Genomic DNA, 23,327 nt, shown 5'->3' with positions numbered 1-23,327 from the left:
CTCTCCCTCCCTCCCTCCCTCCCTCCCCCCCTCCGCTCTCTCTCTCTCTCTCTCTCTCTCTCTCTCTCTCTCTCTCTCTCTCTCTCTCTCTCTCTCCTCGTAGCGCCAGCCTCGGCGAGTCTTCGGCGAATCTCGGCGAATCTCGGCGAATCTCGGGCTAGGCGTGCCCGTCAAGTCGTCGGCGCTGTCCGGCAACGACTCGCTCCTCTCGATCGTGCAGATGCCGCGCGGCGTGCCGGTTGCGACCGTCGCGATCCACAACGCCGCCAACGCCGGCCTCCTCGCCGTCCGGACGCTCGGTGCGGCTGAGTCGGCCCTGCGCCGTGGGAGAGAGTTCTTTTTCTTTGTCATTGCTCTCTTCTGGCGGTGGTGCCTAGGCGCGGCCGACCCGACGCTGCGCCGCAAGATGGCGGCCTACATGGAGTCGCAGGAGGCGGAGGTGCTCTGCAAGGCAGACAAGCTCGAGAAGGGCGGCTTCCGCGCCTACCTCGATGGCGCGTAGGGGCGCGGCGGGCCGCGGGCGGCAGCGGCGGACGGGAGGTAGCTACATCGGCACCGCCCCCGGTCGTTGTTGCGCGCGGCAGCTGGCGCCCGGCGGTTGGGATATGGGGGCAGGCAGCTGGGGCGGCCCGGACAAAGCGATGCGCGCGCGCGGCGGGCGTCTAGATCTCTACCGTCTTGCCGCGGGGGGGTGCGCTCTCTCTACTCTTAAGAGTTCGCCAATTACGGCTTAGTTTATCACAACGACGCGGCGCCGACGCCCGACCCGCCATCGTGCATCGGTGCATCGAGGGCGCGGAGCGGGGAGCAGCGGGGCGTGAGTTTTTTCGCGTGAGAGAAACAGAAGTTTCGCGTGATCGTGGCACGAGAAGAGCGTGATCGTGGCAGGTAAGGACTAAGGTAAGGTAAAGCCGTAAGGGAAGGTAAACTTCTCCGCACACACCGCGAGGTGGGGTGGGGCGCAAGGGGGGGGCGGGGGGGGCAACCCTCCACGTCTAACACGACAGGAGCCCCACGGGCATTCAAAGTGCAAGGCCCGGTGCGCGTGGGTGAGCGGTGTGTGTGTGTGTGTGATCGTGGCACGAGCGAGAGGCACATAACCGCATAAGAGACTCTACTGATTAACAGACTGATATGAATCAGGGGCCAGAGGCACACGGGGTGCCGCACAGGCACCACAAGCATTGAAAAGCACACGTCTGCAGAAGCGCAAGCGGCCGTGCCCATGGCGGGACGGCCATCTCCGAGACTCCTCCGAGATTCCGCCGAGATCTCGCCGAGGCGCCTGGCACACGAGCGGCTCGAGGTCGACGCCGCAGAGCGCGAGGCCGACGCCGCCGCCGTCGTGCTCTGTCGCCCCGACGAAGAAGCGACTGTCGCCGACCGTGAGGCCTCCGACCTGTTAATTATTAATTATCAATTATTAATAATTAATTGGCAGGCTGTAGCCGACCGTGAGGCCGCCGACCTGCCATCAAGTGAGCACTTGATCGCTGAGACGTGACAGATCCGACCGTGAGGCCGTCGAGAGAGCCAAGTGGAGCCGAGATGTACCCGAGATGTACCCGCGGTGTATCGGAGTCAATTTATCCGATATACACCCGAGACAGAGATATCTCCGAGATATACACCCAAGATACCTTGGTCGCCCACGGCAGCGCCGAGTCGAGTCGGCTGAGCCACCTAGTTCAGATGCGGCCGAGGCGTAGGTCTCTGGCCGAGTTTAGCCGAGGTGAGGCCGAGATCGGTCCGAGGTGTGGCAGAGGGTCAGGCCGACATGTGGCCGAAATGTCTAGGCCCGGCCACCGCTCGACGCCAAACGAGCTCGAGGACGGCGGCGCCGCGAGCAGCAGCAGGTGTGGAGACATCTCGGGCGGCGCGACAGCGTGGTCAGTCCAAAAGGCCTCTGGGAGATCGGGCAGGCCGTCCGGCGGCGAGTGCCACGGGAGCAGGCTCGCGCCGCCGCTGAGTCCGGAGATGGCAAGCGCGACTGTCCGCTCCGCCTCGGGCGACGGAGAAAAGGAGTACGGCACTCCGGGCATCGACGCGGAGCCGAGCGACCGGCTGTGCTCTCCGCCGCCGCCGATGAGGCCTTGCGTCGTGACTGCTCCGACGACGCTCTCTGCAGAGTCGGCGAGAGCGACTGCGAGCTCCGCCGGCTGCGAGGACTCGGTGAACCAGACGACAGCATCCGCCTTGAGCGCACGCACCTTACTGGCAAGCTCCGCTGCCGCGCCGGGGCCGCAGGCCGTTAGTGAAGAGAGCCGCATATGTCCCACTGGACGAACGTAAGATCCCGAGCAGACTAGTTTATCTCGGCTTCTCCACATGAACCAAGCATCAGCACCGTGAGGTGTGATACATTGGCGCGTAAAGGGTCAGTCTGGAGTCGCGTGCCTCCACAACGGAAGAGCTACGCAGTACCTGACATCCCCCGGGGTCTTGCCACTAAAGGCGGAGGGTTGGGACTCAAACAGCTTGGACGAACTGCAGGTCCGGAGGTAACCTCAACGTCCTGCAGCCGGCCGCGGCGCCGTAAGGGTTCGCACCTCAGACCAAGTAGAGAGAGAGGTGGAGCTCACCACACGTGGAGCTCACCACCTACCGCCGCGTAAACGACGCGGGAGTCTCCCCCGCATAAAGAGGGGGGAGAGGTAAGATGGGCCGACGACAGGACCCATTACGCGAGCAGAGGCTCGAGCTGACTTCGCCGTGAGAGCCACGGTGGATCCCATGATAGCGTGAGAGCTTAGCATGCCACCAAGGAGAGGGTGGGTGGGAACCAAAGAGAGATGGCGCAGCCGGAGGGCTGGCGCCGTCAGAGAGGATGGAGCGGCCACAGAGGTGGCGCGGCATCAGGTCCCATGAGCAGGGAGAGAGCGCAGCGAGAGCGCCGCGCATGAGGAGCAAGGGCCAAGCGCGCTCGCGAAAGTAGGCGGCGAAAGCGCGCGCCAGCTGAAGTGCAAGTTTGGTGTTCACAGCAGCGGAGGCTGAGTGAAGACCGCATGCGATGTGCGCGAGGGCACACGAGAGGGACTCAGGAGAGGTATCCGTGAGTACCCTACGATAAACTAGTGGCCTACCACGAGTTGGGGCCCCCACCCCAATCGTTATCGGCGGACTAGTTTATCTCGGCTTCTCCACATGAACCAAGCATCAGCACCGTGAGGTGTGATACATTGGCGCGTAAAGGGTCAGTCTGGAGTCGCGTGCCTCCACAACGGAAGAGCTACGCAGTACCTGACATCCCAACGCAGAGTGGAGGGAGCGGGTGCAGACGGACCTCGCATCCCAATGAAGCCAGAAGAGGGGCAGATGCGCTCGTGACGAGGAGCGACCCCAGCGTGAAGCCTACATTCACGCCACGCCGCCCACGAGGCGGCACACGAGACGAGGCTCGAGTAGACGAAGAGCGAGACGAGGCTCACTCGAGGCGGCGGCAGAGACAGCCGCCCGCCACGCCACGCCGCCCAAGAGGCGGCACACGAGACGAGGCTCGAGTAGACGAAGAGCGAGACGAGGCTCACTCGAGGCGGAGGCAGAGACAGCAGCCCGCCACGCCACGCCGCCCAAGAGGCGGCACACGAGACGAGGCTCGAGTAGACGAAGAGCGAGACGAGGCTCACTCGAGGCGGCGGCAGAGACAGCCGCCCGCCACGCCGCCCACGAGGCGGCACACGAGACGAGGCTCGAGTAGACGAAGAGCGAGACGAGGCTCACTTGAGGTGGCGGCACAGACAGCCGCCCGCCACGCCACGCCGCCCACGAGGCGGCACACGAGACGAGGCTCGAGTAGACGAAGAGCGAGACGAGGCTCACTCGAGGCGGCGGCAGAGACAGCCGCCCGCCCGCCACGCCGCCCACGAGGCGGCACACGAGGCGAGGCTCGAGTAGACGAAGAGCGAGACGAGGCTCACTCGAGGCGGCGGCAGAGACAGCCGCCCGCCCGCCACGCCGCCCACGAGGCGGCACACGAGACGAGGCTCGAGTAGACGAAGAGCGAGACGAGGCGCACTCGAGGCAGAGGCAGAGACAGCCGCCCGCCCGCCATGCCGCCCACGAGGCGGCACACGAGACGAGGCTCGAGTAGACGAAGAGCGAGACGAGGCTCACTCGAGGCGGCGGCAGAGACAGCCGCCCGCCCGCCACGCCGCCCACGAGGCGGCACACGAGACGAGGCTCGAGTAGACAAAGAGCGAGACGAGAAGCACTCGAGGCGGCGGCAGAGACAGCCGCCCGCCCGCCACGCCGCCCACGAGGCGGCACACGAGACGAGGCTCGAGTAGACGAAGAGCGAGACGAGACGCACTCGAGGCGGCGGCAGAGACAGCCGCCCGCCCGCCACGCCGCCCACGAGGTGGCACACGAGACGAGGCTCGAGTACACCAAGAGCGAGACAAGGCGCACTCGAGGCGGAGGCAGAGACAGCCGCCCGCCCGCCACCCCGCCCACGAGGCGGCACACGAGACAAGGCTCGAGTAGACCAAGAGCGAGACCAGGCGCACTCGAGGCGGAGGCAGAGACAGCCGCCCGCCCGCGACGCCGCCCACGAGGTGGCACACGAGACGAGGCTCGAGTAGACCAAGAGCGAGACAAGGCGCACTCGAGGCTGAGGCAGATACAGCCGCCCGCCCGCCACGCCGCCCACGAGGCGGCACACGAGACGAGGCTCGAGTAGACAAAGAGCGAGACGAGGCTCACTCGAGGCGGCGGCAGAGACAGCCGCCCGCCCGCCACGCCGCCCACGAGGTGGCACACGAGGCGAGGCTCGAGTAGACTAAGAGCGAGACGAGAAGCACTCGAGGCGGCGGCAGAGACAGCCGCCCGCCACGCCACCCCGCCCACGAGGCGGCACACGAGACGAGGCTCGAGTAGACGAAGAGCGAGACGAGGCTCACTCGAGGCGGCGGCAGAGACAGCCGCCCGCCACGCCGCCCAAGAGGCGGCACACGAGACGAGGCTCGAGTAGACGAAGAGCGAGACGAGGCTCACTCGAGGCGGAGGCAGAGACAGCAGCCCGCCACGCCACGCCGCCCAAGAGGCGGCACACGAGACGAGGCTCGAGTAGACGAAGAGCGAGACGAGGCTCACTCGAGGCGGCGGCAGAGACAGCCGCCCGCCACGCCGCCCACGAGGCGGCACACGAGACGAGGCTCGAGTAGACGAAGAGCGAGACGAGGCTCACTTGAGGTGGCGGCACAGACAGCCGCCCGCCACGCCACGCCGCCCACGAGGCGGCACACAAGACGAGGCTCGAGTAGACGAAGAGCGAGACGAGGCTCACTCGAGGCGGCGGCAGAGACAGCCGCCCGCCACGCCACGCCCCCCAAGAGGCGGCACACGAGACGAGGCTCGAGTAGACGAAGAGCGAGACGAGGCTCACTCGAGGCGGAGGCAGAGACAGCAGCCCGCCACGCCGCCCAAGAGGCGGCACACGAGACGAGGCTCGAGTAGACGAAGAGCGAGACGAGGCTCACTCGAGGCGGCGGCAGAGACAGCAGCCCGCCACGCCGCCCACGAGGCGGCACACGAGACGAGGCTCGAGTAGACGAAGAGCGAGACGAGGCTCACTCGAGGCGGCGGCAGAGACAGCCGCCCGCCACGCCACGCCGCCCACGAGGCGGCACACGAGACGAGGCTCGAGTAGACGAAGAGCGAGACGAGGCTCACTCGAGGCGGAGGCAGAGACAGCAGCCCGCCACCCCGCCCACGAGGCCGCACACGAGACGAGGCTCGAGTAGACGAAGAGCGAGACGAGGCTCACTCGAGGCGGCGGCAGAGACAGCCGCCCGCCACGCCGCCCCACGAGGCGGCACACGAGGCGAGGCTCGAGTAGACGAAGAGCGAGATGAGGCTCACTCGAGGCGGAGGCAAAGACAGCAGGCCGCCACGCCACGCCGCCCACGAGGCGGCACACGAGACGAGGCTCGAGTAGACGAAGAGCGAGACGAGGCTCACTCGAGGCGGCGGCAGAGAAAGCCGCCCGCCACGCCACGCCGCCCACGAGGCGGCACACGAGACGAGGCTCGAGTAGACGAAGAGCGAGACGAGGCTCACTCGAGGCGGCGGCAGAGACAGCCGCCCGCCACGCCGCCCCACGAGGCGGCACACGAGGCGAGGCTCGAGTAGACGAAGAGCGAGACGAGGCTCACTCGAGGCGGAGGCAGAGACAGCAGCCCGCCACGCCGCCCACGAGGCGGCACACGAGACGAGGCTCGAGTAGACGAAGAGCGAGACGAGGCTCACTCGAGGCGGCGGCAGAGACAGCCGCCCGCCACGCCACGCTCCCCACAAGCGGCATACGAGGCGAGGCTCGAGTAGACGAAGAGCGAGACGAGGCTCACTCGAGGCGGCGGCACAGACAGCCGCCCGCCACGCCGCCCACGAGGCGGCACACGAGACGAGGCTCGAGTAGACGAAGAGCGAGACGAGGCTCACTCGAGGCGGCGGCAGAGACAGCCGCCCGCCACGCCACGCTCCCCACAAGCGGCATACGAGGCGAGGCTCGAGTAGACGAAGAGCGAGACGAGGCTCACTCGAGGCGGCGGCACAGACAGCCGCCCGCCACGCCACGCCGCCCACGAGGCGCACACGAGACGAGGCTCGAGTAGACGAAGAGCGAGACGAGGCTCACACGAGGCGGCGGCAGAGACAGCCGCCCGCCACGCCACGCTCCCCACAAGCGGCATACGAGGCGAGGCTCGAGTAGACGAAGAGCGAGACGAGGCTCACTCGAGGCGGCGGCAGAGACAGCCGCCCGCCACGCCGCCCACGAGGCGGCACACGAGACGAGGCTCGAGTAGACGAAGAGCGAGACGAGGCTCACACGAGGTGGCGGCAGAGACGGCCGCCCGCCACGCCACGCTCCCCACAAGCGGCATACGAGGCGAGGCTCGAGTAGACGAAGAGCGAGACGAGGCTCACTCGAGGCGGCAGCAGAGACGGCCGCCCATGACGCCGCGCCGCCCACGAGGCGGCACACGAGGCGAGGCTCGAGTAGACGAAGAGCGAGACGAGACTCACACGAGGCGGCGGCAGAGACAGCCGCCCGCCACGCCGCCCAAGAGGCGGCACACGAGACGAGGCTCGAGTAGACGAAGAGCGAGACGAGGCTCACTCGAGGCGGCGGCAGAGACAGCCGCCCGCCACGCCGCCCAAGAGGCGGCACACGAGACGAGGCTCGAGTAGACGAAGAGCGAGACGAGGCTCACTCGAGGCGGCGGCAGAGACAGCCGCCCGCCACGCCGCCCACGAGGCGGCACACGAGACGAGGCTCGAGTAGACGAAGAGCGAGACGAGGCTCACACGAGGTGGCGGCAGAGACGGCCGCCCACCACGCCGCGCCGCCCACGAGGCGGCACACGAGGCGAGGCTCGAGTAGACGAAGAGCGAGACGAGACTCACACGAGGCGGCGGCAGAGACAGCCGCCCGCCACGCCGCCCAAGAGGCGGCACACGAGACGAGGCTCGAGTAGACGAAGAGCGAGACGAGGCTCACTCAAGGCGGCAGCAGAGACAGCCGCCCGCCACGCCACGCCGCCCACGAGGCGGCACACGAGACGAGGCTCGAGTAGACAAAGAGCGAGACGAGGCTCACTCGAGGCGGCGGCAGAGACAGCCGCCCGCCACGCCACGCCGCCCACGAGGCGGCACACGAGGCGAGGCTCGAGTAGACGAAGAGCGAGACGAGGCTCACTCGAGGCGGCGGCAGAGACAGCCGCCCACCACGCCACGCCGCCCACGAGGCGGCACACGAGACGAGGCTCGAGTAGACGAAGAGCGAGACGAGGCTCACTCGAGGCGGCGGCAGAGACAGCCGCCCGCCACGCCACACCGCCCCACGAGGCGGCGCACGAGACGAGGCTCGAGTAGACGAAGAGCGAGACGAGGCTCACTCGAGGCGACGGCAGAGACAGCCGCCCGCCACGCCACGCCGCCCCACGAGGCGGCACACGAGGCGAGGCTCGAGTAGACGAGGAGCTAGACGAGGCTCACTCGAGGCGGCGACAGAGACAGCCGCCCGCCACGCCGCCCACGAGGCGGCACACGAGACTCGGCTCGAGTAGACGAAGAGCGAGACGAGGCTCACTCGAGGCGGCGGCAGAGACAGCCGCCCGCCACGCCGCCGCCCAGGCGGCACACGAGACGAGGCTCGAGTAGACGAAGAGCGAGACGAGGCTCACTCGAGGCGGCGGCAGAGACAGCCGCCCGCAACGCCACGCCGCCCACGAGGCGGAGCTAGTGCCGGAGTGCTGCCTTGGATAGAGATCTCCCAGAGCAATATGACAGCAGAGCTTATCGCCGGCGGGTCCAGAGAGAAAGGAGAAGCACGCCACGAGACGTGATGCAACAGCAGCACCAAGAGTGGGCTGTGGGGCCACCGCCCCCTGGCCGCCAGGTGTACGAGGCCGTCGTGGCAGAGCTGAGGCGACCACGAGAGCGCCACAAGCGCGGCAGACGAGGCCGCCGCCCATCGTGTACTGCTGCCCAGAAACAGTCGCCAGCGACAGCAAGAATGGCGCAGACACATATTCTGTGCCAACCAAAGAGAGATGGCGCAGCCGGAGGGCTGGCGCCGTCAGAGAGGATGGAGCGGCCACAGAGGTGGCGCGGCATCAGGTCCCATGAGCAGGGAGAGAGCGCAGCGAGAGCGCCGCGCATGAGGAGCAAGGGCCAAGCGCGCTCGCGAAAGTAGGCGGCGAAAGCGCGCGCCAGCTGAAGTGCAAGTTTGGTGTTCACAGCAGCGGAGGCTGAGTGAAGACCGCATGCGATGTGCGCGAGGGCACACGAGAGGGACTCAGGAGAGGTATCCGTGAGTACCCTACGATAAACTAGTGGCCTACCACGAGTTGGGGCCCCCACCCCAATCGTTATCGGCGGAAAAGAATTTTACAAATCTCGCACGACACTGGGCACGGGCAAAAAAGAATTTAAAGAACCCAGGTCTCGCTCACAGCAGACAGGCTCGACACAGGTGCGAACTGGCGCGTGCTAGTACTATCACAGGCACACTTTTACAAGAAAGCGGTCGCACAACACGATTATAGCAAAAAGAACAGACAGAATCAGAATTCAACGAAAAGAACTCCCTCTCACAACACACAGGTTCGACACAGGAACGACACAGCACCAAAAGAGGCACAGTCGCGGGGGCGCCTACACGAAGGCGTCGAGGTGGGCGAAGGGGGGAGGGCGGCAATCGCCCTCACCCTTACGACGCCCACCCCGGCACTCCCCGTCAACCCACACCTCCCTCTCAAGCGCAATCGCCCTGCGCGCCGCCTCCGCTGCACGCTTGCCCGCCTTCTTCGCCCCGAGGGGCGTGGCCGTGGCAGGCGACAGAATAAATAAATAAATAAATAAAACGGACACCTCTACCTCCCGCCCGCCACCTCTGCGGACCCCTCTCCAGCACCGGCGGCTGTGCTACTACAAATGAAGCTACCAGCTAGCCTTCTGGGGCCCTACAGTCATATGCCTACGGCGTCTGGGTGGGGGTGGCCGCCGCCGTCTGTGCCGCCGCCGCGGCCTGCGCCTGCGCCGCCATCTGCGCTCCCCAGGCGGCCGCCGCCGCCGGCGTGATCACGCCGTGTAGGAGGGGGGGTAGCTGCGTGGGTCAACGGCGCTTGTGCACGCCGTAAATACGGGGAGGGAATTTGTGCTTTGGTTCCCTTGAGAACGATGACCAGCTACTCCGTCTGGTTCCTGACGCGGCCCGGCTCCTGCCACCCCATCTCCGCCGCCAGTGGCGGCACGCAGGCGTTGAATTCCGGCTTTCAGGCCTTCCTCGCGCTCCACGGCCCGACCGAGCGGCAGAGCGAGATCTGGGGTGTGGCCGAGGAGAAGTGTGCGGCTCTGTGCATGGAGGCTCGCGCTTGCTGCCCCTCCCGCCACACGCCGTGCCGCCGCGCACTTCGCGCGCCGCGCGACAGCGCACCTCCTCCAGCCTTCCTTTGCACACGGCCGCTAAACGCCCCGGCGGTGCACTCCCGGCCGCACCTCTCTGCTCGCCGACACGCACCTGGCCCCCCGTCTGCAGTGGCCGGGCTGCACGGCGTACGAGTACAAGCTCGGTCGGTGGTTCGTGCCCCCTGGCCCCGCGCCCTTCTTTGGCCCCCAAGGGGCACGCGGCAAATGGATTGGCAAGGGCCACGCCTCCCGCTGCAGCATCTTCAACTCCGACGTCTCGTGCCGCAACCGCTAGATGGGGCAGAGCCGCGGCTGTATTCAAACCACCGCTCTCGAGGAGACGCGCAGTCAGCTGTATTCGTTCTCTTCGCAGCCCCCGCGTGCGTGCGTGCGGCGCACCCGTACTTCCACGATCGGACCCTCAACCCCGTAGGTACCACACCCTCCCCATCCCCGGCACCAACTGCTCGCTCAAGCACCCCGACCCGGCGACGCCGGTGTCGAGCGGGTATGTGAAAGGAGCGCCAAATGCAGCCGAGATGCAGCCGAGATGCAGCCGAGATGCAGCCGAGATGCAGCCGAGATGCAGCCGAGGTGCAGCCGAGATGCAGCCGAGATGCAGCCGAGATGCAGCCGAGATGCAGCCGAGGTGCAGCCAGCCCTGACTATCATGAAGGCGCGACGCTGCGCCACGTCGTTTTTCATTAGTTACTTATTAATTGTTAATTATGAAGGCGCGACGCTGCGCCACGTCGTCCTGTCCGAGGCGGACCTGCTCGAGGCGCACAAGCTTGAGCTGCTTCTAATGACTAGCTTGTTTGCGCGATTGGCCTAGTGAATAGCCTATTCACACTATTCAGCTTCGTTAAAGATGCTGACACTAGCTTATTGATACCGTATTCGGCACCTCTAGTAATAACATGATTGGCTAGATAGTGAAGGAGCTGTTTCTTAGACTCTGAATGAGTTTGCGGCACAGTGTGTGGAGTGAACTCATTGTGTGAAGCGCATCCCCTGGAGTGAACTGTCCTCTCAATGAACTTGCTCGAGGCGACCACGACGTGGCTGGAGGCGCCGTCGCACAGCGGCGAGCTGCCTGCCTTCCTCTTGACTCCACCGTCACATGGCCGACATGCGGAGGACCACCTGTTGCTCTTGAGCCCCCCCCACCCCCCTCCCCCCCCCCTTTCTATTCCTCTCATTCCCCGCCCTGTATCCGTCGCTCGTGTGTCGCAGGACGTGGCATGGAGGAGGCGCGCCCCCTCCTGATCTCCTCGCTCAGTCACTGTGTACTCCTTGCCTAACAGGACATGGGGATGAAGGGCGCGCTCTTCCGGAACGCCTCGCTGGACCGCGCCGCAATCGTCGACGCGCGTCTGCAGGGCGCCCGCATCATCGCGACCTCATTCGACAACGCACGAGACCTAGCCGAGATACAGCCGAGATCCAGCCGAGACTGAGCGAGGAGATGAAGACGCAGATGCAGATGCAGATGCAGACGCAGATGAAGACGCAGATGAAGACGCAGATGCAGACGCAGATGCAGACGCAGATGAAGACGCAGATGAAGATGCAGATGCAGATGCAGATGCAGATGCAGATGCAGACGCAGATGCAGAAGTCTCACCCCCCGTGACACAGGATGCAGCCGCACGACTCGCAGGTGAACCTGAACGGGCCGTGCGACAGTCTATTAATTCTTAATTCTTAATTATTAATTATGAAGGTGAACCTGAACGGGCCGTGCGACATGTCCGGCATCTATTAATTCTTAATTATTAATTCTTAATTATGAAGGTGAACCTGAACGGGCCGTGCGACATGTCTATTAATTCTTAATTATTAATTATTAATTATGAAGGTGAACCTGAACGGGCCGTGCGACATGTCCGGCATCTATTAATTCTTAATTATTAATTCTTAATTATGAAGGTGAACCTGAACGGGCCGTGCGACATGTCTGGCATCTTCATCGCCAACTCGACCTTCCGCGCGGCCTTCTTCCCGGGGGGCGCGGTCTTCCAAGACGCTTACGCCGTCGGGTCTGACTTCTCGAAGGCGAGACGAGGCCTAGCCGAGATCGAGAGATCGCCGAGGTGTATGGCTGCCCATCCCAACCCACGTCTGGCCGAGAGGTAGCCGAGAGAGAGAGAGCCGAGACTGGTCAAAGGCGCACTGGGGCCTTGCCAGGAAATGTGTTGTGGGGCCCCACGCGATAGTGCGGCGCGTGGTCAAGCTTCCACCTCCCCTCTTTCCTTAGGCGCACCTCGTGCTCGCCGAATTTCAGAACGCGAATCTATCCGGCACGTCCTTCCGCGGCGCGGAAATCACCGATTCCATCTTCGACGGCGCGAACATCGATCAAGCCGACTTTCGCGGTGTCGTGGGCTTTGAGAAGGCGTCCTTCCACATGGTGCAAGGCGTCCCCGTCACGGATTTTCCGATTGCCGGTTAGACGTCCGGTTTTCCGGTCTCCCCACTGTCTCCCCACTGTCTCCCGCCCCCCGGGTGGACGGGCCAATAACACACCCAGCAAGACCCAGTGGTGTTTGAGAACTGGAGAACGCTCTACACCGTGCGTTCTATCTCTAGAGGGCAGGCAGCGCCCCAAAATCCACCCGTGAGTGACAGTGAGGCGCTGAGCCGGGTGTGCACAAATCACAATTGATTCGGTGCCTTCCAGAGGCAGCTGCGGCCCCGCCGAGTGGACAGCGGATCGCTTGACTCTGAAAGGCTTCTTACGCGTTACGGAGAGGAGACCGTGCGACCGGCGGACCACACGACAACCCAACCAACTCCACAAACACAGCCACGTACGCACTAGACATATCAATCATCACCTTCGAGGGCCTCGGTCCTCAGCCCCCGCCCACGGCGCCGAGAGGGTGTTTGAGGCGGTTCAAGCCGCCGGCGCCGTCGAGGGCAGGCGCACGGGGAACTTCTCGCCGTGGCGGAGGTACACGTCTGGGTCCTCAGTGCTCCGCTTCAGCCACGGCTGGTCGGGGACAGGCACAAAGGACGCGGCCGGCTTTGCGCGGAACGGGCACTCGCCAGCCTTCGCCTTCTGCTTGCGGTCCTGCACAGCCTTCGGGTACTCGGAATCGATCCACAGGGCGCGCCACTCCTCGACGGGCATCGTCCACGAGCGGGCCCGCGCCTCGTCCGCGTTCTTTGGCGGCGCGGAGTGGATCGACTCCGTCTGGTTCGCCGGGTAGCCGAACTCCACGAAGAGCGCCTTCACGGCCGCCTCGAGGTTGCCGTCATCTGCCGGCCGCTTCGCAAACTGCCCGGGCACGATTTGGTTGTCCTTCTCGCCGCCCTTGAGGTACTCGATCTGTTTCGGGCCCGGGAAGCGGTCGTTCGTGATCTCGGCGTAGCACGACTGCAGCGTCTGCAGGTTGTCGATGTTGAACCAGTGCACGGCGTTATCGACCTCGGGCGTCTCCCGCTGCAGAAAGTTGGGGTTCCAGGTGTGGTGCAGGACGGCGTCAGCAGGCGGCTTGCCGTTCAGGCAGTTTGCGCCGCAGCGGTTGAAGAAGAAGCCGAGCCTCGAGGTGCAGGGCGCGTTGTAAGCGGGCGCCTTCTTCGCGTCCCCGTTCTCTTGACTCTGGAATGCGAAGTTGAGGAACTCGTTCATCTGCTGCTTGGACGGCGTGATGTCCCTTGTGATCTGGCAGGTGTTCTCGCCGCAGAACTGCTCCTTGAACGGGATGGCGCTGAGCACGCAGTTCCAGAAGCCCGCGAAGCCGCCGGTCTTGAGGCGGAAGTCGCGGATGCCGGTCGACTTGGAGTGCTCCATGTTGTTGTACGGGTTCGGGTTGACGATGCCTTGCGGCTCGAGCGTGCAGCAGTTGAGCGCGGTCTTGAGGCACGTGCTGTTGGTGTACCACTGCTTGTTGGTCACATTCATGAAGTAGACGTTGATGTGGAGCTCGTCGTTGAAAGCGTCGACCTCATCCTGCGTGTACTCCTTGCCGTCCTTGGTCCCGCAGACTGGCTGCCCGTTGGGCACCATGCCGCACGCTCTGTCCTCCGCCGCGCTCTTGCGGGGCCCCTTCCACTTGTTGCCCTGCCACTCCTCGCCCCACGAGCCGGGGAATCCGGCGTGCTTCCAGTTGGCAGGCTCGTTCCAACCCAGGAAGTTGAAGTTGGTGGCGGTCGCAGCAGCGCCGACATCCTTGACGCCAATCTTTGCGAAGGCGCAGCGGCACTGCGCCTGGGTGATGTGACCGGTCTGCGGGTCGGGTACGAGGTCGCCATTCTTGACCAGCGCCGCGAGGGCCGGGCAGGTGATGCGCTGCCACAACGGCTCGCCGACCCACTTACCGATCGAGTCGTCGTAGTGGCCGAGCGGCTTGCCGTCCTCGGTCGTGTAGGGAGCGTCGTACCTCGTGACGGGCTTCTTCGCCGTGGCGCCACGGGCTGCGGCTGCGCCGCCACGGGCTGCGGCTGCGCCGCGGGCCTGGACCTTGCGTTCGGTGATGTAGCCCCGCGAGGGCTTGGCGCACGTGGGTGGCGTGAGAGGAGCGGACATGGCAGGAGCGGACATGGCGGAGAGTCTGCTTCCTTTGGTCCTGCAAAACCGCCACGAGCTGATGGCGACACGCAGTCCTCCTTCCTTTGGTTTTTCAGGACTAAGGCCCAGTTCATTGTCATTGCAATTCGGGCGGCCTCTTTCCCCGATAAACAAATCGAAGCGCGCGTCGCTTAAAAAAGAAATAAGTCCGAGCTTCCAGGGATGGGGGAACGGATTGGCCTTGCAAGCTTTCCGGCAAACAAATAAAAAAGACAACAGTGGGTCCCCAGCACTTTGAGTTTCCGTAAAATTCCAGGGAAAACAGAGGGTGGATGCTCCATTCTGGAAACTCGCGAGTTTCCCTGAGTCTGACAAACCTCTCTCTCTGAGTCTGAGAGCTCGATCATCCGGCCCGCTGCGCTCCTTAGCTCCCCGGCCCTGGATGTGAGGCTAATGACTGCACTCCAAGTGCTCCAAGTGCTCGAGTCTGAGTACTGAGAGCTGGTCTGGGGCAAAATCTGAGGCAAAATTGAGGAAATCGACAAAATACCCAGGGAGGCGGTCGCAGGGTAATTTCCAGGTATACCCGGGTTCTCCATTTTGCCGATTTGGCCTAAAATTTGGCTGATTTTGGGCCCAACCAGCCTCAGAAGTCAGAATCGGCCCCAAAAAATGACGATTTCGACGGAGTTTCCCCGGGATGGAGTGATGTGTACGCCTACTCAGGGTGTGTGGCAGCCCGCTGGCTGTGTGTCTTGTGAGCCTGTTTGTGTCTGTGTGTCGCTCGTGCGTGTCGTCATCATCTGTCCCGCGTCCACCCATACCGCGTTGGTGTCCAGTCCGAGCCTGACTGTTCTTCGCCTTTCTATCAATCAAGAAGAAAGAGAGAAAATGCGGATGCTGCCGGCGAGCCTGGCGGTCCGCTGTACTACAAGGATGTGCTGACTCGATTCTACCTCGAATTCTTCTACCCCCACGACTCGGAACGCGAATGTGACAGGACCATCGGGTCCTTCAGCCACCAAAGCGAGATCACCCGAGAGCAGCTGAGCCTGCCTCTGGCCTCGCCTCCCTCTCCTCCAGGCATTCGTGGCATCCTATGGGTCGTCCAGAGTATCGACCTCTGGCGAGTCAGCCAGCCCCACTTTGAGGGCGCCATGAAGTACAGCGATCGCCATCTCGCTGGCCTCTCCGCAGGCCCCCCCGACCGCGTCGAACTCATCGGCGCGGGCTCTCTCGGCTACGGGACCGGCCCCAGCTTCGGCTGAGGGCTGACAAGCTGCCGAGAGACTCCACGGGGTGAGCGCGCGGCCCGGTCCTGGGCGGTGTGTCATGCGCGAGAAGCGCACCGGCAAGTCAGTGTCGTTGACCCACGCACGCACCTCCGCCATCTTGGTCTTGTCAAACGGGTGTACTGCGGGCAAGGGAGGGGAGACACATATCGGCAGCCGGCCACAGACAGCGAGAGCGGCGCTCACCCGCGCGCAGTGCCTCAACAGAGCGCGAGTGGTGCGTGGCGTGGGCGCAAGTGCTGGCGCAAGTGCTGGCGTAGGAGAGCGCGCGGCGGCGATCGCCTGAACGAAGCGCGTCATGGGCCTCGCCTCACCGGACATGTGCCGGACAGCGAGAGGCCGCAGGAGGCGCGACTGCTGCGAGGCGATCCGGGCGAGCATGCTGCTTCGAGAGGGCCTAGAGCGCCTACCGAGTCTACCGAGGAGGCGGGTGTGGGACTTGCTGAGCAGGTTGGTGGGAGCCTTGAGGCGTGAGGCGTGAGCGGCGAGGCGTGCGGCTGGCCTCTCGCGCACAGAGAATCAGCTGGCGAATCAATCAAAAGAAGAAAAAATCTAAAGGCGAGTCCCTCTTCTGTCTTCAACCGGCAACGGGAACGGCAACGCCGCAAGAGCGCAAGCAGCTCGCAAGCTCGCGGCTCAAGCTCTCAAAAGCTCGTAGCGTGCCGCCAGCGGTGAAGCCCACGGCTAGTGCTCCTGCTCGGCTCCTCGCCGCCTCGCACTCACGCCTTGCCTACTCACGGCCCCGGCGCCCACGCCTCGACCTTTTTGGGCAGCAGCTGGTTTGACAGGTCCTCTCCGTGGCCTAGGCAGCGGTCTGCGCCCTTGCCCCACGTGAAGACGGCGCCGTCGGCGGTGCGGGCGAGGCTGTGGTACGCTCCAGCTGACGCAGCGACGGCGCGCCGGCCAGCAAAGGCCTCGACCTTCTTCGGCAGCAGCTGGTTCTGCTGGTCGCCGTGGCCCAGCTGGCCGTAGACTCCATTGCCCCAGCTCCAGACGGCGCCGTCGGCGGTGAGGGCGGTGCTGTGGATTGCTCCAGCCGACACAGTGACGACGCGCTGGCCGACAAAGGCCTCGACCTTCTTGGGCAGCAGCTGGTCCTGCTCGTCGCCGTGGCCCAGGCTGCCAAAGCCTCCCCAGCCCCAGCTCCAGACGGCGCCGTCGGCGGTAAGGGCGAGGCTGCGCACCCCTAAAGCCGACACGGCGACGACACGTTGATCAGCAAAGGCCTCGACCTTCTTCGGCAGCAGCTGCTCCTGCGTGTCGCCGTGGCCCAGGTTGCCAAAGGCTCCACCGCCCCAGGTAAAGACAGCGCCGTCGGCGGTAATGGCGAGGCTGTGCGCGCCTCCAGCCGACACGGTGACGACGCGCTGGCCAGCCAAGGCCTCGACCTTCTTGGGCAGCAGCTGCGGCTGGGCCTGCCCGTCGCCGTGGCCCAGCCTGCCAAGGCCTCCATAGCCCCAGCTCCAGACGGCGCCGACGGCGGTGAGGGCGAGGCTGTGTTCGCGTCCCGCCGACACAGCGACGACACTCTGGCCCGCCAACGCCTCGATCTTCTGTGGCTGCCACTGGTGCTGCTCATCGCCGTGGCCCAACCGGCCAGAGCTGCCGCTGCCCCAGCTCCAGACCTCTCCGCCGGCGGTGAGGGCGAGGCTGTGCGCGGCTCCAGCCGACACACTCATGGCAGGGAGAGAAGACGGGAGGCGGGTCGGCGTGTTGAGCCGCGTCACGCCCTCGCCGTGGCCCAGTAGCTCTTGCAAGTAGGACGGCGTAGAGCCGCACGACGAGAGCCGCCCCTCGCCGTCAATGAAGAGGCTGTGATACTGGCCTGCCGCCGCCCTCGCCGGCGGGTTGGACTCGCACAGCAACGCAGCAAAGCACAGCCACCGTACGACGCACTCGCCCTCGGGCTGCGCCGGCAGCTCGAAGCCGCGCTCTTGCGCCCGCAAGCGGATGCCCTCCAGCGCAAGCGAGGCGTGGAAGAGCAGCGAGACGGCCGCGACGCGAGCGATGTCGGCGGGGTCGCAGCGGGAGATGACGCGCACGAGGAGCTCCGTGGGGAGGTCGAGGAGGCGGATGGGCGGCGGCGTGTCTGGCGAGGGGGCGGCGGAGGCGGTGGAGGCGGCGGCGAGGCGGCGCGAGCGGCGGCGCGGCGGGGTGGACATCGCGAGAAAAAGAATTTAACAACCCTCTCGCACACGCACGATTCGCGTCGCCCATCTCTCCCTGGAGATGACTGCTCTATTTATTCTATTTACGATTCACACGACAGACAAGGCGCAGACGACGGCTTCCTTAGAAGCCATCGTCCTCGCCACAAGAGCCGGCGTCCGAAATCCCCTCCTCCGACACCCGCCCCACCCCACCCCACCCCGGACCCCTCCCCAAAGCCCCACCCCGTCCCGACCCACCCCGCCCTCCCCGCCGGACCCTCCCCAAAGCCGCAATCGACTCCGCCCCCCATCTGCGCGTGCGCTCGCCACCCGCGCCGCCGTCTCCCCCATGCGCACTTGCGCCAGCAGCCGTCCCGCCTGGCGCCTCGCCCGCCGCCCCCGCCGCCTCGCCCGGTCCTCACGCCCGCCCGCTCGACCGCCGCCTCCGCTGGCGTCCTGACAACCGCCCTTTTTTTGTGCGCTTGTCGCCGCGGCCCATCTGCACGGCCGGCAAGCGAGCAGCAACGGCGTATTGAAACGACGTCGTGCTGACGGCGGCGCGATGCGCCACGGGCAGCAGGAGGCCGCGCGCGCCGCAGACGGCCAGCAAGAGGACGAGCTTGGAGAGCATGGGCCGTCGGTGCTTTCGCGCAACCTTCTCCTAGCTTCGGCGGGCTTTTTTTCCATTTCTTTATTGGGCTCGCGCGCGTCAGTCAGCCTTGGCCCGGGTAATTCTTTTTCTCACGATGTCTGCCCCGCCGCGCCGCCGCTCGCGCCGCCTCGCCACCGGGGCCACCGCCTCCTCCGCCGCCGCCCCCTCGCCAGACACGCCGCCGCCCGCCCGCCTCCTCGACCTCCCCACGGACCTCCTCGAGCGCGCCCTCTCTCGCTGCGACAGCCCCGTCGACATCGCTCGCGTCGCAGCCGTCTCGCTGCTCTTCCACGCCTCGCTCGCGGCGGAGGCCATCCGCTTGTGGGCGCAAGAGCGCGGCTTCGAGCTGCCGGCGCAGCCAGAGGGCGAGGGCTGCCCCGTGCGGTGGCTGTGCTTTGCTGCGTTGCTGTGCGAGTCCAACCCGCCGGCGAGGGCGGCGGGAGGCGGAGGGCACAGCCTCTTCATCGACGGCGAGGGGCGGCTCTCGTCGTGCGGCTCGGAGGAGCACGTCGCAGGCGTCCTTGGCCACGGCGAGGGCGTGGCGCGGCTCAACACGCTGACCCGCCTCCCGTCGCCGCTGGGAGGCGAGCGCACCGTGAGCGTGTCGGCTGGAGCTGCGCACAGCCTCACCCTCACCGCTGACGGCGCCGTCTGGAGCTGGGGCTATGGATCCTGGGGCCGGTTGGGCCACGGCGACTCGCAGCGCCAGCTGCTGCCGAAGAAGATCGAGGCCTTGGCTGGGCGGCGCGTCGTCGCTGTGTCGGCTGCAGACTTCCACAGCCTCGCCATCACCGCTGACGGCAGCGTCTGGAGCTGGGGCTCGGGAGGCTCTGGCAGGCTGGGCCACGGCGAGGACATGTCGAACCGCTGCTGCCGAAGAAGGTCGAGGCCTTGGCTGGCCAACGCGTCGTCGCTGTCTCGGCTGGAGGCGTTCACAGCCTCGCCATCACCGCTGACGGCGCCGTCTGGAGCTGGGGCGGTGGAGAGCAAGGCCAGTTGGGCCACGGCGACGAGCAGCGCCAGCTGCTGCCGAAGAAGGTGGAGGCCTTTGCTGGCAGGCGAATCGTCGCTGTGTCGGCTGGAGATGTGCACAGCATCGCTCTCGCCGCCAACGGCGCCGTCTTTACGTGGGGCAAGGGCGAACGCAGCTGCCTAGGGCACGGAGAGGACATTTCGAACCAGCTGCTGCCCAAGAAGATTTAGTCGTGGGCGCGGGGGCACCGGGGTGTTCCCGACCTCATCTCACCCCGCTGGCTGGGCGAACGCGAACGCTGTCATCCCAGCTGCACCCGTCTGCTCGCCTCACCGAGTGACGCGCGCCGAGCCACATGTATCAGTACACAGTGCTGAGCTGCCACGTGCTGGCCTATGTGCTGCCTGCGACGCGAGAGGCCGAGAGCTGCTCCGGCTCGTGTCCCTGAAAACCCTGTCGCCTTGTGAGGTTGTGTGCTCCTGCCTCCGGGACCTCCGTCCGCGTCGCGGCCTCCGAGCTCCGTCGAGTCGCCCGGGCGCGCGCGGGCAGGGGTACCGAACGACTTACCGGTGTTGGCTGTTGCAGACAGTGACGAGACACAGACAGCAGAGCCATTGGCATTGCGTGCATTGAAAAGGAAATTAGTACACGGCCGGGACACGTGGGGACGTGCACCCCACCTCTCCCGTCCACGAGGCGGTACCCGACGAGCAGGGGGTCACAGTCACAGAGAGACAGATCCACGACAGAGAGACGCGCAGCCATCCACAAGGCACAGTTCCGGGGCAGTGGCCGCCAAAGCGCCCTGAGCATCGGCGAGACGGAACGCTCTTACCGGCCGCTCCTCCTGCAGGCGCCGCCGACGCTAGACAGCGACGCTGCGGCGCCCGCCCACCCCCCTTCCCCCTCCTGCGCTAGAGCCGCGGCGGCACCTTTCCCCACGCGCCGCGGCCTTCTCAGAGGTTCTTCTTGGTCTCCGCGCTCGGCTTTGCGGGTGGCGCGACGGACACGGTCAGCTTCTTCACCTGCTCCTGCGCCGCCTGGAGCAGAGGGCCTTCTCCATCGCCATAATCATTAAAAAATTACCAATTGATACTTAATAACTGGAGGCGCCTGGAGCAGAGGGCCCGCCTTCTCCATCGCCGCGTCGACGAACGGCCCCGCGTGGGGCTCGAGCCAGACGCGGTACGAGTGGCGCACCTGTTCACAGCTCGAGGTGTGAAGAGACGCTGGTCACAGCCCCAGCAAGGACGCGGCACGAGTGGCGCACCTGTGGGTAGTGCAGCTGTGAAGAGACGCTGTTCACCGCTGTGGAGAGGGGGCGAGCGAGCCGGGACGCGGCACGAGTGGCGCACCGAGTACGCCATCGTCTCGTACCTGCAATTAATAATCAATAATTAACAATTAACAATTAACAATTGCACCGAGCACGCCGTCGTCTCGTACCCGACAAACTTGACGAACAAGCCGAGGATGAGCAGCTCGTCGGCGACGGTGTGCATGTTGACCATCAGCAGCGCGAGCGCCGCGCCGAAGAGGGGCGTGCGAGGCACATCCCCGCTGCAAGTCACGATCTGGTGCACCGCGTACGCACCGATGGCGCTCGCAAGCAAGAAGGCGACGTAGCGCGGCAGCATGAAGGCGCGCCAGAAAAGGAAAACAAGGAAGCCGCCCAGCTTTGCGAGGACGGCGATGTAGATGAGGGACGCGCGCGCGCGCGCCTCCGCCTCATCCTTCGCCTTGATCATCTTTTCCCACTTGACGTCGGCCCCTTCAAACGGCTGCAGCTTCGTGCAGTCTAGGTCGCCCGCCTACCGCGCTGAATACGCCGGCATGAGGGCGGGAAGACGGTATTGTGCAGCGCCTTCAGAGCACCGCGTGAAGACAACGGAGGCGAAGGCACAGCGAATACGGCCGAGTACGGCGGAGTCCGGCGGAGTCCGTGTCCTCTCGAGTGCTGGTTGGAGCACAGCAATACATCTTCCGCTTCTAGGGTTGCCCGCCGTCTGCAAAAAGGTCCAGAGCTCGTCGAAGCCCTCCTTCTCCTTGGCCTTGCCCGCCGCCGCCATCGCGCCCGCCCCCTCGCCGCTCACCGTCGCCCCTCCAAGCGTCACAACAGGAACCTCCACCTTGCACGACGGGATCTTTGCGCGGACGGCGGCCTGCAGGTCCCTCTTCTTCTTGGCGATGGAGGCCTGTCAAACGGGCGGGGGGGCGGCGGGCTCCCCCATGGCTGACGAGCAGCTCTTCCCTTTTATAAGGCAGGGCCACCTCGCGTGTGTATAGAAGTGGCCAATGAGAGGGGGGGGTCGAGAGGCTGGCAGGGGGGAGGAGAGTCCTCTTGTCTGGCTGTGCTGATGCGGGCCTGCCAGGACACGTCGTGCGAGTTGCACTTGGCGTAGGCGAGGATGACGTGCTTCCACACCTTCATAAGTAATAACTCACTCATTAATTAATATGCACTTGGCGTAGGCGAGGATGACGTGCTTCCACACCTTCATAAGTAATAACTCACTCATTAATTAATATGCACTTGGCGTAGGCGAGGATGACGTGCTTCCACACCTTCATAAGTAATAACTCACTCATTAATTAATATGCACTTGGCGTAGGCGAGGATGACGTGCTTCCACACCTTCATAAGTAATAACTCACTCATTAATTAATATGCACTTGGCGTAGGCGAGGATGACGTGCTTCCACACCTTCATAAGTAATAACTCACTCATTAATTAATATGCACTTGGCGTAGGCGAGGATGACGTGCTTCCACACGTCGCCGCCGTCGCCGGCCGCAGCGAACTTCTCGGCGACCATCTTGAGGATGGTGTACGTGGCCGGGTTGAGGCGGTTGGAGTGGACGTCGTTGTGCAAGACAAGGATCGCGTTCACCTTCATAATTAATAGTTGCTCATTAACTCATTCATACTCGTTGTGCAGACGAGCATCGCGTTCACCTTCTTGATCGCGCGGAGCTTGTTGTGCAGGTCGGCGGCGATCTCGCCCAGCGCCTCGCGAGCCTACTAATTATTAACTATTAATGATTCATTCTTATGGCGATCTCGCCCCAGCGACATCGCGAGCCTCCGGCGAGTCGATGTCAGCGCCGTCCGGGTCGTCGTGCCCGGGCGTGTCGATGGCGGTGAAGGGCTTGCCGCGGTCGCCGAACCAGCTCAGGTTGGCGTACGACGTCTTCTTGGTGCACGACTCGCTCCCCGCCTAGGAAGTGTCTAGGGAGTGCCTAGGGAGTGTCTAGGAAGTGTCTAGGAAGTGTCTAGGGAGTGTCTAGGGAGTGTCTAGGGAGTGTCTAGGAAGTGTCTAGGAAGGGGAGTGTCTAGGGAGTGTCTAGGAAATGTCTAGGAAGTGTCTTAGTGCATGCCTCTGTCGAGAAGAGAGGCTCCTCCTCCTCCTCGCCGCTCGCCGCCGCGTCGCCCGCGTCGGAGGGCGAGGGGCGAGGCACCTATGGTCAAGGAAGAGTGGGTCGTCTTCACCGAAGACTCAATGGCCAGTCGGAGGAGGGGAAGCGGCGAGCCACACCCAGCTGAAGTCAAACTCGGCCGCGTCGAGGTCGCCTGAGAAGACGGCGTTCATTAACAACTAGTACTGAGGAATGAGGAATGAAGAATTGCGCGTCGAGGTTGCCGACGAAGGTCCACCCCGCCAGCAGGTTGAGCAGGGTCGACTTGCCTGCCCCCGTGCAGCCGATGACTAGCAGCCGCTGCGGCGGGCGGGAGAGAGAGGGTGAGGGCGAGGGCGAGGGCGACCGCCAGGGCGAGGGTGAGTGCAGCCGACGACTAGCAGCCGCTGCGGTGTGAGGGAGTGTGTGTAGCGGGGG

The 23,327-nt window shown here is 64.8% G+C and overlaps 6 protein-coding genes across 6 annotated transcripts in view; 3 read left to right on the top strand and 3 right to left on the bottom strand.

The window, feature by feature from the left end:
- EMIHUDRAFT_421581 (hypothetical protein) overlaps nt 1-742 on the top strand; it is a 2,861-nt gene extending 2,119 nt beyond the window's left edge. Inside the window, exons 8-9 of the mRNA XM_005773317.1 lie at nt 162-299; nt 378-742. Of these exons, the coding sequence (XP_005773374.1) occupies nt 162-299; nt 378-502 (263 nt within the window). The 3' untranslated portion in view covers nt 503-742. The remainder of the gene's footprint in view (nt 1-161; nt 300-377) is intronic.
- Nucleotides 731-2,270, bottom strand: EMIHUDRAFT_207984 (hypothetical protein; the record flags this gene model as incomplete). The annotated part of the gene is made up of 2 exons (XM_005773316.1): nt 731-895; nt 1,884-2,270. 2 exons carry the CDS (start codon nt 2,268-2,270, stop codon nt 731-733), a joined length of 552 nt encoding a protein of 183 aa, XP_005773373.1.
- Nucleotides 2,271-11,216: 8,946 nt separating this feature from the next.
- Nucleotides 11,217-12,500, top strand: EMIHUDRAFT_435760 (hypothetical protein; the record flags this gene model as incomplete). The annotated part of the gene is made up of 4 exons (XM_005773315.1): nt 11,217-11,283; nt 11,390-11,529; nt 11,842-11,967; nt 12,170-12,500. 4 exons carry the CDS (start codon nt 11,220-11,222, stop codon nt 12,362-12,364), a joined length of 525 nt encoding a protein of 174 aa, XP_005773372.1. The 3' UTR covers nt 12,365-12,500.
- Nucleotides 12,501-12,568: 68 nt separating this feature from the next.
- EMIHUDRAFT_435759 (hypothetical protein) lies at nt 12,569-14,501 on the bottom strand. The gene has a single exon (XM_005773314.1). It carries the CDS (start codon nt 14,456-14,458, stop codon nt 12,809-12,811), a length of 1,650 nt encoding a protein of 549 aa, XP_005773371.1. The 5' UTR covers nt 14,459-14,501; the 3' UTR covers nt 12,569-12,808.
- A 3,928-nt stretch (nt 14,502-18,429) lies between these two features.
- Nucleotides 18,430-19,940, top strand: EMIHUDRAFT_207980 (hypothetical protein; the record flags this gene model as incomplete). Its single annotated transcript, XM_005773313.1, has 2 exons — nt 18,430-18,507; nt 19,857-19,940. The coding sequence occupies 2 exons, from the start codon at nt 18,430-18,432 to the stop codon at nt 19,938-19,940; spliced, it is 162 nt and encodes a 53-aa protein (XP_005773370.1).
- A 168-nt stretch (nt 19,941-20,108) lies between these two features.
- EMIHUDRAFT_435753 (hypothetical protein) lies at nt 20,109-21,674 on the bottom strand. Its single transcript, XM_005773312.1, has 4 exons — nt 21,486-21,674; nt 20,917-21,293; nt 20,617-20,692; nt 20,109-20,543 (listed from the first exon to the last, which is right to left on the bottom strand). The coding sequence occupies exons 1-4, from the start codon at nt 21,559-21,561 to the stop codon at nt 20,449-20,451; spliced, it is 624 nt and encodes a 207-aa protein (XP_005773369.1). The 5' UTR covers nt 21,562-21,674; the 3' UTR covers nt 20,109-20,448.
- Between the last annotated feature and the right edge of the window lie 1,653 nt (nt 21,675-23,327).

The sequence above is a fragment of the Emiliania huxleyi genome (genome assembly GCF_000372725.1).
Source record: "Emiliania huxleyi CCMP1516 unplaced genomic scaffold EMIHUscaffold_34, whole genome shotgun sequence".
Taxonomy (NCBI): Eukaryota; Haptophyta; order Isochrysidales; family Noelaerhabdaceae; genus Emiliania; species Emiliania huxleyi.
The sequence above is the reverse complement of the archived record's forward strand: the minus strand, read 5'-3'. Positions and strand labels throughout refer to the sequence as shown.